Raw genomic sequence first — 11,413 nt, forward strand, 5'->3', positions numbered from 1 at the left:
AGGTGCCGGAGCGCGGTCATTCGAGGTCCGGGCTGAGCGCGCCCCGGGCGCCCACGGGTGCCAGCTCACTCCGGGCAGGGCAGGGCAGACCCCGGCAGAGCCCGGAGCCGGCCGATCTGGACTGGACAGAGCGAATTCAGGACGGTGCCGAGCCCCGGGAATGCCGGGCGTGGGCTGAAGGGATCCCGGCGCCCTCCGATCCCTCAGACTTTGGCTTGCGTGCTGGGACCGGACCGGCGTCGCCTCGGTCGCCCTGTGCCCGGTTCACCTGTGGCCTCAGAGCCCCGGACCCGCCGGACCCTTGCTCATTCCCCACCAGAGCCCGGCGGGGGTTGGGAGAGATTTTTCCTGGCCTCTTCCTTGGAGCGTGGAGGCCCCGCCCCCTCCCACCGTCCAGATGTCTCCAGTGGCGGCTCTGAGGACCTCCTTGAGACCAAGGACCGAAGGGTCCAGAGAGAGAAGCCCGCCCTAGGGAGCCTTGGGGGCCCCCCAACCTCGCCTTGGGACTTGGCCCCCGACGCTGCGCGGAAGGAAGGCCAGTGCCCCCACTCCCCCCCTTGGTGAGTCCGGGAGCGGAGAGGGGGTTCTCACGGAAGGCGGGGCAGGGGAAGGGAAGGTCCAGCGGGGAACGAGGGCACCCCGGGGGCACTAGGAGGGAGGATGGATGTCTGGAGAGGCCCTCCAGTGAACCAGCGGGGCCTGGCCTGACTGGGGTGGGGGGGCGTTGGGCAGAGCCAGGGCAGGGTGCCCCATCACAGGCTGAGGACTTCAGCTTCTAAAGCGGGGGCTCCTGTTTTCCCTTTAGGGGAGGGGCTGTGCTATAGAGCATCTGCCTCCATCATCCCTCCCTACAAAAAAAATAAATAAATAAAACCAAATCCCCAGCGAGGAAAGGTGCAGGCTGGGGTGAGGAGGAAGGCAGCAGCGTTGCCGGCGGGTGCTGCAACCTGGGAGGGCTGACGCCAGGCTCGCTCTCTCTGCAGGGGGCTGCCCTCCTCCAATCCAGCTCCCTTCCCAGAGCCACACACATCTGGAGCCCCCTTCACATCTGGAAGACCCCAGCCACCATCCCTCTGCAGGTGTCAGTTGCATCTCGAGACCTCTGCTTTTGCAATTTCCTAGGAGTTGTGAGGGGATTACTGCTGCCTTCCGCCCATCCCAAGGGCATCTCTTACCCATAGTCCCTGCAGAGTCATCCCCCTGCCTCTGTGTCCAGCTCAGCATACCCACAGGCACTTCAAGTCCTAGAGGCCACTCCTGAGACCCAAGGCCCCTCCCCCTGCTCTCCTGTGTCCTCATCTTGACCCCCCTTGGTCAGACTCTGTCTCCCTCTGGGTGTCCCATTCCCCACCCAGAGGTAGAGGAGGCGGGGTGGCAGGGGGCAGGGGCTGGGTGAGGGCCACCCAGGGCCAGGGTGGGCTAGGGGGCCGTTAAGATGTGGAGCTCTGCCCAGCTGAGGGGGGCTCCGTGGAGGCAGACGCAGCGTGTGCCCGGCTGGGGGGAGTATGGGCAGGCCTGCAGCCACGTGGTAAAGGATGAACATTCGGGGCACCCCGGACCTCGGGCAGCCCAGTGACGACCCCAGCAGCGGTGGTGAGCGGGAGCGGATTCGACAGCGCATGAAGATGGTCATTGGGCAGCTGGAGGACATACTGCGGGAGCTCAAGGAGGTGGCCAAGGAGCTAAGGGAGGTAAGTGAGGGGCCAGGCAGCCCCTAGACCGGTTTTCCTGGGCCTAGCCCAGGAAACGTACTCACACGTATGTGTTTAAGTGTGTGTGTGTGTGTGTGTGTGTGTGTGTGTGTGCGCGCTCAAAGCTGTGCGCACCTGGGTCACTGTGCTGGGTACTTCCTTCTCCTTGTTCTTCTTTCCCCAAATCTGCTTCGCTGAAGATCTCACCGTACCCCAGGGCTGGCGGGGCCTCAGTGATCCCGAGACTGCTTGGGCAGCATGTTGTGGGCCCATGGTTCAGAGCTGAACGGTGGCCAATAAGGACTGAATCCCACAGCATCCTCTTAGTGGAAGACGTTCTTCTGGGACCCAAGCTGACCTTTGACCCCACCATCTGCCTCCCAGACTCTGACTGGCTTATAAAGGGCCCTGGGAGAGTGTGGATGGCTCTACTGAGGCAGTCCCCGCTGCTCAAGGCCCAGCTCAGAGCATTCCCCAGAGATCACACAGATACTTAGAACCCTTGATCCTGGAAAAATTAAAGCCAGCTATGTCTTCCCTGCCCTGAGGTGGGAATGGGTCTAGGGGCCTGCTAGTGGGTATCAGTACATTGGCAGGGGCAGGAATCTCCTCTGAAGGTATGCATCCCCGTCCCACAGTTCTGAATGTTTTGTGCCAAGGCTGAAAAGTCAGTGAGAGATCCTGGGATATGTGTCCCTCTCTGTCTCTCTAAGCGGAGCCCGGTTTAATTACTGCTTCCCACATCACCAGGGTAATGAGGTACACATGTCCTCAGCCCTGCCCCCTGGGCTGTGTTCGAGCCCAACATGCATGACCAGCGTTCTGAGCCGCTGGCCTAAATCTGCCTGCTGGGTGCCATTATGCCAGCCAGGTGGGCTTTAGCCAAATTTCAACTCCTTGTAACCAGGGTCCCTGCAGAGATGGCAGGGAGAGTGACTGAACTGGAGTTATGGGCTTGAGCTCTCCCCAGCCAGCTGTGTGGGGAAGATGGGGGCGCTAGGAAGGCTGGGGAGAGGGGGTGATGGTGGACCAAATCCTGACTGGGAAAGTGGCATTCTAGCCTGGCCTGAGAGCCAAGGAGCAGAGGGTGTTGGAAGGGAGTCATGTTCGGAGTAGAGGGGGTTGTGGAAATGCTGGGACAGAAGCAGGGGTTAGACAGGGCAGCCCCTTTGCCCAGAGGCAGCCTCATGGAGGAGCGCACTAGGAAGTCCTTTCTCAGGAGGTGGGAATGGCTATTGCTGCAAGTAGAGAGAAGGGTGGTGCTTCTTCCCATGGACTGGGCTGGCCATGGTCTGGACTGAACATCTTTGAGAATACAGTTTGGAGGTCAAAGGCCAGATGCCCCTGAGCAACCCCTCCTCTCCCAACCTCATTGGTCCAGAGGACTACAGTCCCCTCTGTGACTCTCTCCACCCTCATCTTATTTCAGATGCTCTGTGGTTCTATCAGGACCATGGGAACTGTCCAGAGTCTCAGTCTTGGGCAGGGGCATGGGACCTATGCCCCAGCAAGCCTGCCCAGAAAGAGCCAGGATTGACTCTAAGCCTGGGAGGCAGCTTCAATAAGCTCAGAGCCTACTCCCAACTGAGCATCTTCCAGGCACCTGCCACCCCTCCCCGAATAGCCATCCAGAGCTTGAAGGGTCATCCAGACCATCCCTGTTTGTTTGCTGTTGAAGAAACTGAGACCAGAGAGGGTTAGTGGCTTGTCCAAGGTCACACAGCCTACCAGTGGCAGAACGAAGCCTAGAACTCAGGTTCCTGCTGCCTATTTTGGGGCTTCAGCAGGTGGGCTAATTGATATCTTTGCATTTTGACAGGGGTCTTCTAGAGGTGATACCTTATGCTCATGCTGTGATGCTCTGAGGAGCACCCTTAAGGGGTGAAGCAGGGAGCTCAGAAGTGCTAGGATCCATTTGCAGATCTTTTAGATGTCCCTTCCCAGCACACACACTCACCTACTCCCATGTCTCGAACAGCAGAGCTTCAGATTCCCAGGATTTGCAGCCTAGAGGCCTGAGCTAGGACAGGGAGAGATGAATCCCCTCCCCCCACACACCCTGTAGGCCATGTGCCTCCACCCAAGACTTTGGCAGGTTGCTACGGCAACCAGAGTCTACCCCGTATGCCACAGCCTGCCCGCTGCCAGTGGCACCCAGCTGGGAGGGGTCACCAGGCCTCAGAGCTCCCCCATCCCCCAGGCAGGGTCTGGACATGGGGTGATGGGCAGAGGAAGTGTTGTAGAAAGCAGGTGAGGCTCTGGGAAGCCCAGACAGAAGAATAGATGCTGTAACTGACTTCCTGTTGGATGGGATTCGTCAGGAATGCGGTTACTGAGTGGGGGGTGCCAAGCTCTGGTTTGGAGTAAAGGGTTTCAGTCCCCCTGCTCCCTGGAACCTGCCATCTTGGTCCTCCACGGGGGCCGTAAAGCTGGATCTGTCAGGCGCTCCTTCTCAGTAGCTTAGTAAGGCATTTTCCCTTGGGGGTATGGATGGGCCCAAAGTCGAGAGGGTGGCAGACACTTTTCCCTCATCACACCCCACTCCCCGGGCAGTACCAGCTCAGGGCTCACCAATGGGGTTCTCATGCCAGGGTGCGCAAAGCACTTAGATGTGAAGACAAGATTCACGTGCAGGACTGCTGGGGAGTAGCACAGGGTGTTTGATGAAGGAGCAAGGCCAGCAGAGAGGAAGGGCTTAGCTGTGTCCCCTTCTGTCATTCTCCTCTCTCTGCTGCTCCCTTCCCCAGCCCCAGACACCACTGATCATGGCAGACTCTCCTTACCCTCTTGAGCATACAGCCTGAAGTTCGTAGAAAGACGAGGGACACCAATGCACTCCCTTCCCAGGCCCCTGAGCCTCAGTCTGCTCCTCTGAGATGGGGATGACGATCATTCTCACCTCAGTATGATCTTAGGGTTTCATCAGGGTCTGGCGTGCGGTAAGGGGGCCAACACCTACTCACACCCCTAAAGGATTTGGAGTTTACTGTCCCATACCTCCCCTACCCTTCCAAACCCCTGCTGTAGCTCTGCCATTGGCCTCCCAGGCGATGAGGAACAAGTTCTGTCCCATGAATGGGAAAAGTAGTTTAATGGACTAAGTGAGGTGAGGAATGTAAATGCTTTGAAAGCTAAAATTGTGCTACAGAGGGATATGACGGTCAATCATTAATTAGCCCTCATCTCTCCTAGGTTCCCCAATACTCCAGAATGCCAGGCCAATCCCAGCAGGCTCTCTAAGCTCCTCAGAATTCTGTGGATCTTAATTTGGAGACACAGCACAGCCTACGGGCTAAGAAGCATGGGCTCCACAGCCAGATGTCTCTGGTTCAAATCCAAGATCTGCCCCCTACCTAGCTGTGTGAACTTGGGAAAATTTCTTTACCTTTCTGTGCTTCTGTTTTCCCATGTAAATGAGGATAACAAATTTTACACCCCCCGCCCCACCCCCCAGCCCCAGGGCTGTTGTGAGAATTAAATGTGATATTATATATAAAGTACTTAGCACAGTGATGGGTACAAAACTCACTCCATGTCTGTTAGATATTATTAATGAAATATTCTAGCACTGGCCAGCGCCTCACTCCGTGTATGGCTTTGTTCTTTTGGAGTCACATCAGCTTCTTAGCCATCATCAGGGAGGTCAAAGCCAGGACCCTGACCTCCTGGCTGGTACCATTTAGTACCTCCTGCATGCAGTAGGCAGTCCCATCCTCTTGCAGCAAGGAAAGGGGATAGAGAGTGACAGTGATATGGGGATATGAAGGGGGTTTCCAATAAGACGGCTTTTGAACAGAGAACCAAAGGAGGTGAGGGTGGTATTTAGGGGATGAGCCTGCCTGGCAGTGGAAACAGCCTGTGCAAAGATCCTGGGGAAGAAATGGGCTCGGCGTGTTCAGGATCAGCAAGGAAGCCAGTGCAGCTGGAGTGGAGTGAAGTAGGAGAAAAGCAGGAAGTCAAAGAGGGAGCAGGGAGTCAGATTACACAGAGCCCTCGCAGGCTACAGTATGGAATTTGGATTTTGTCCTCATTGAGAATCCCACATGCTCTCCAGGAATCTCCTGGTTGTGTTTCGGGGTGGGAGTCTGCCTCCCCGCTCCTCTCCCTGTTTCCTATCAACTGGGAGCCCCCAAGGACAGGGATAAGGGGCTTGCCTTTGGCCTTTGAGCTTACCTTGAGCAGGTTCCTCCTTGGTTGTCCCCTCCCCAAGATATCGCTCAGCATGGAGGCTCAAAACTGTCTCTTGTGTTGATCAGCCGGTGTCTCTCACATCATCACTGACTCTTGAGTAGGACATAACTTAAGGGGCACAGTTGCCCACCTAGGTCCGAACACCTCAGGAGGGGGGTGGGCACAAACATTTCACAGCCAGGGGTGGTGGTGGAGGATCCCCCCAGCCAGTTTTCACGGGGAGCAGGCCTGGTGGTGACTGTGCGGTCACCTCGGCAAGGCGCTGCATGTGAGGTGGCAAGGAAAGCCAAGGGCCGTTCAGGCATGAGATAAATGTGTCCCCGCCAGGAAGCAGCTGGAGCAGGAGAGGCTAGGGACCACAGAGCGGTGCCAAAGTGGGTCAGCTCCATCACCCGCAGCTCAGCAAGAATTGTGCGGAGTTTTTCCTATTATTTTTTTTTCTCACCTTCCTTTCCTCCCTTTTCCCTTTGCGTTCTCCTCCTCCAGACAGATTCAAGAAACCCCCCGACCAATTATGCCAACTTGCAGGATGAACCACGCACGGTCAACTCGCTCCCCGCCACCCCTTCCCCAGCTCCACAGCCCTCCAGGAAGACAATAAATAACGTAATCAAGAATTAAAAAATAATCAGTGGTCATAAATAATGCAGAATCCCCAGTTACGTAACCAGCTGCCCGGGGAGCTGGGAGGGAGGGAAGGAGGTAGCTGTCAAGGGAGTTGAAGGGGCCAGAGGTGAAGGGGGAGGAGATAAACAGGTTCTGGGGCTCCCGGGTCCTCAGTCCTGGGGCCTTAGGGAACACAGACGTGCTTCCTTTGGAGAGGGGTCTCACCCACGGCTGGAGGGCGGGCTAGGGCGGGCAGTGTTGGGGTGTCCAGGCCCATGGAACTTTCTCTCGAAAAAGAAGCCCCAAGTGGTTTTATTAAGCCCTCTGTCTCAACTCATCCACTCATTCAAAAGCTGTATTTGTAAAGAATGTGCCAATCCCTGTGCCAAACTTGGGATGCAATGGTGGGCAAGACAGATCCAGTCCTGCCCTTCATGGGGCTTCTTGTCTAGTGAGGAGAGAGACATCAACGACCTTATAACATCTGCACACAAAACGGTAGCAGTGATAACTACTGGAAAATAAGGAGAGGTGCAGGGTACTTTCAGAGCCTTTCACAGGGAACCTGTCCTTATGGAAGTGAGAGGCAACGAGTGGGAAAGAAAGGAGGCATTCCAGGTGCGGCCCAGAGGCACAAGTGAGCTCGGTGGAGTGAATTGGGCAGGTGAGGGGGCAGGCCTGGCAGGGAGGAGGCTGCTTGCTGGAGAGAACAGGACCTGTGACCAGATTTGCTGTGGGGTTGTGTTTGGGAGGCTCAGGAGTTTGGGGAGCAGTGAAGTGCTGGAAGCAGAGAGGTGATGTGTTCCTGCAGGCTGATTAGGAAGTTCCCTGGATGCAGCACGAGCTGGACAGGAAGCGGCTGTGAGTGGGGAGACTGGATGGGTGCAGTGTTCAGAGGGTGGTGCAGCTGAGGCTGTGGCCAGGACAGAGGTTGTAGACACCCTTGGGATAGGGCCAAGGGGCCCCCAGCAGTTTTTGTCACAGCCCTTAGCCCTGCCCTTCCTCTCTAGTGCTCACTCTTGCTCCCTGTAGAGCAGGTGATTCCCGTCCTTGACCCCTGACTTCCAGTCTCAGCTCAGCCCCTTCTAGTCCCCGTCAGCAAGCACAATGGGAAGGGTGGTCTCAGCGGTGTCTCCAGTCCCTCCTGGCTTCAAGGTTCTATGGTTCTGTGATTTCTGTGGTTCCATTCTCTCTCTCCCCCTCTCTTTCCTTTTGTGTATATAATTATTTCCCTGCACTCCAAGACAATCCCAAATTACATGTAGGCAAAATGATTATTAAATCTCAGAGAGAAATCATAGATTTCCAGACAGCCAAAGCAGAGAGGTAGGTAGCCTGGGGCCTACCCTATCCCTGCCCTCCTAACTGGCCCCATGAAATGAGGCACCAGGGGCGGGCAGCAGGGTTTGTGGACTGACCCGGGCCCTGCATACAATCTGGGTCCCCAGGCCCAGTTGCAGAGCCCAGATTCTTAAGTGCTTGGCTGTGCAGACTTTACAGCTTAAAGCACATTCCTATCTATTGAATCCCCAACGTTTGGCAAGTAGAGGTGTGTCCTCCTGTTTTACAGGGGAGGAAATGAGACATGGAGAGGGAAATCACCTGCCTCTCAAGCCTCTTAGCCAAGATGGGGCAGACTTGGGACTTGAGCCCAGACCTCCCTCCCTCCCTTCCTTCCCTCCACTCTCCCAGGATGGAAACAGAGAGGGACATTCTAATGGAGAAGGGGAAGGGCCTGAACATGAAGGCCTCCTGAGCAGGTGGCCGGCAAGGGCTTCTTGGGCGGGAAGAGTGTCCAGGCCTGAGGCTCTAGGGCTCCTGCCCCGTGGACCCTGCATCTTCCTCACAGGGGATTAGGAGCCCAGCGTCGGGGCCTGGCCTGGCCACAGGCAACCCTGTGAGTTCACAGCCGAGTCATTTAACTCCAGATTCCTACCATCATCCTCCCACCCTCAGACAGCAGCAGACTCTCGGCAGCTTTGCTTGATCAGTGGAGTCTAATTAGACGTGTGGTTGTCCCAGGGGCACAGGGCCCCTCCCCAGGGCGGCCATGCCCTGGGGTGCTATTTTTCACCAGCTGAAATACCCAGTCCCCTAGGCCAGTGGTCCTCAAAGTCTGTTCCGGGCACCAACAGCGGCAGCAGCAGCATCACCTGGAAGCTTGTTAGACATGCACCTCTTGAGCCCCACTGGGACCTACTGAATCGGAAACTCCGGGGAGTTGATGCGCACCCGGGTTGGAGAGCCCCTACTCTAGGCCAGGGCTCCCACCAGCTCTCAGGTGGGGCTTGGGTTAAGCAAGGGTTTAAGGGGGATGCGAGCTTCTCTGAAGTGGGGGAGTCATTCTAGGGTGGGGGGCTGGGGTGGTCAGACTGGAGGGTAGAGCCCTATCCCCATTGCCTGTCCAAGCCCAGAAATCATGGCAGCACCTCAGCCGTGTGCAGTGTTGCAGGGCTGGCAGAGGCGGGAATCTCAGGTCCCCCGTGACTGGTGCTTCTGGTCCATCATCCATAAACACAGGAGATGATGATCTCGTGGGTGGAAAGCCTGACACACAGTAGGTGCTCAGAGATGGGAGATGATCTCACTTTTATCACCAGTGCCCCCACAAAGCCCTTTTACTGCCTTCTCCTTGTTCCCCAGGAAGCTCTGGTGAGGTTGGCAGGCCTGAGATTCATACCCACTTGGTGGTGAGTGAAGTTGAAGTCCAGAGAGGTTATGTAAGTTACTCAAAGACACAGAACATTTGATGTCTAAGCCGAATCAGGAACCCAGGTGTCTTGACTCCCCCAGCTCTTCCATAGGCCTCAGCCGAGTGTTCCTTCCATCCCTGGTCTGGGGCTGTGGGAAGTGGGCATCCCTAGGCATTGACGCCCCAAAACAGCTTCTCAAGTCACTCCTCTAAATACAAGAGTCCTAGAATCTCAGAGATGGAAGGAAGTTTGGAGATAAACTAGTCACCCAACTCCCCATTTACAGATTGAGAAACTGAGACCTAGAGAGGGAAAACGACTGACCAGGTTGCCAGCGTCAGAGCTCCCGACTCCTGACGCGGTAGACGTCTCACTGAGCCAGACTCCTCCTGACCCATCATCTTTGCCCTTGCTTTCCACTTGCACTTTGAGGCACTCACCGCCCGCACTCCTTGCTGAACACCTAGCACATCCCTGGACAGCAGTCATCTTCAGTAAATGTTTGTTGAATTAGGGACTTCATTAGTTAATGAATTAACTGACCTCTCTGACTCCAGGGAAAGAGCACTGGAGAGGGCTGGGAGCTAGCTCCTGGGCCTGATGACTCACTGCCTATGTCTTTGTCTCTGGGTCTCTTGGTCCCTCCGCTTTGCTTTGGTTGTTGTTGTACTGGTTTGGATTTTGGCCTGAATCTCCTCTCCTCCCCTTGCTCTGTCCTCTCCCTATGTCTGACTGGGTCTCCCTTTCTGCCTCACTGTCTTCATTGCTGATGTCTGTGCTGACAGTGGCCTAGGTAAGGGTTGTCCTGAGGCAGGGCCTCCTGCACGAAACAGGGCTTCACCTCGTGCGGGGCAGGTGGGTGCAGTGACCTCTGTAGCCCCTCAGGGCACTTAACCAGCAGTTCTGGGCCCAGGATGGATGGTTTTCTTATCGCTTACCCTTCTCCATCAAACCAGGATTGATCTTCACTCATCAAGAGGCAGGGAAGGGGAGGATGGAGGAGGCTCCAGGGCTAGGTAGGGATGGGGTGGTAGAGACCCATGGGGGGCACTCGCTGACCCACTGCAGGGGCTGGTCCAGGATGCTTCAGAAAGCCTGGGCAGAGCCTTCTTTGCAGTTACCATGTATCATTTCCTCTCCAAGGGTGGGTGGGCTGCTCATCCTACCACAGAGTGGCCTTGCTGGAGTCTCTCAGCTCTTTTTAAATGGCCCCCTGTCAACCAAAGGAAGATCAAGCTCTGAGCACCAGGGCTGCCCCCTAGAAGAGCAGCTGGCTTTGGGGCAGAGGGACGTGTGAACGGACGGGGTGCAGGGCTGGAAGGCATCCCCCTTCCCCCAAAAGCACTGAGGCGTGGAACCAGGGGAATGGCCGGAACCAGCTCTGTTCACCCTGGTCCAGTTTGGGCCCTCAACAGGGCAAACAAACCAGTGACCTCAAGTCCAGTCGTGTCCTGTAGGGTCATCAGCCGGGGGGTGTAGTAGGGTGGGACGGGGCACACTCACACCTAGGTGATGCTGGCCGCTGCCTGGCCCCTCTCACTCCCTCCTCTCCCCTTCCCCGGCCAGGTGGTGAGCCAGATCGATAAGCTAACCTCGGACTTCGACTTCGAACTGGAGCCAGATGACTGGACCACAGCCACCGTGAGCAGCACCTCCAGCAGCGACAAGGTGGGCGTGGGCGGCCCCTTTGACCTGGGCCACCTGGACTTTATGACAGCTGACATCCTCTCGGATAGCTGGGAGTTCTGCTCCTTCCTGGACATCTCCACCCCCTCAGACTCCGTGGACGGCCCCGAGTCGACCCGGCCGGGGGCTGGCCCTGACTACCGGCTCATGAATGGCAGCATGCCCATCCCCAACGGGCCCCGGGTGGAGACCCCGGACTCCTCCAGCGAGGAGGCCTTCAGCGCTGGCCCTGTGAAGGGCCAGCTGCCCCAGCGGACCCCGGGCACGCGGGAGAGGGTGCGATTCAGCGACAAAGTGCTCTACCATGCTCTATGCTGTGACGACGAGGAGGGGGACGGCGAGGAGGAGGTGGGCCTGTCCCCAGAGCCTCCCCACACAGAGGCCCACGCGGGCCCCCTCAAGCCCTCCCCGGCTCCCTACAAGCCGAGGCGCTCTCCACTGACTGGCCGCCGCTCAGACCCCACCTTGGCCCCCGAGCAGACCCGAAGGGTCACAAGAAACAGCAGCACCCAAACGGTGTCAGACAAGAGCACTCAGACGGTGCTG

General features: G+C 57.0%; 1 protein-coding gene across 1 annotated transcript in view; it reads left to right on the forward strand.

Moving 5' to 3' along the window:
• Positions 1-59: 59 nt before the first annotated feature.
• The window catches only part of INSYN1 (inhibitory synaptic factor 1), a 12,265-nt gene continuing 911 nt past the window's right edge, over positions 60-11,413 (forward strand). Inside the window, exons 1-3 of the mRNA XM_024761723.1 lie at positions 60-560; positions 984-1,691; positions 10,748-11,407. Of these exons, the coding sequence (XP_024617491.1) occupies positions 1,536-1,691; positions 10,748-11,407 (816 nt within the window). The 5' untranslated portion in view covers positions 60-560; positions 984-1,535. The remainder of the gene's footprint in view (positions 561-983; positions 1,692-10,747; positions 11,408-11,413) is intronic.

This window comes from Neophocaena asiaeorientalis, unplaced genomic scaffold (assembly GCF_003031525.2).
Source record: "Neophocaena asiaeorientalis asiaeorientalis breed wild unplaced genomic scaffold, Neophocaena_asiaeorientalis_V1.1 scaffold54, whole genome shotgun sequence".
Classification (NCBI taxonomy): Eukaryota; Metazoa; Chordata; class Mammalia; order Artiodactyla; family Phocoenidae; genus Neophocaena; species Neophocaena asiaeorientalis.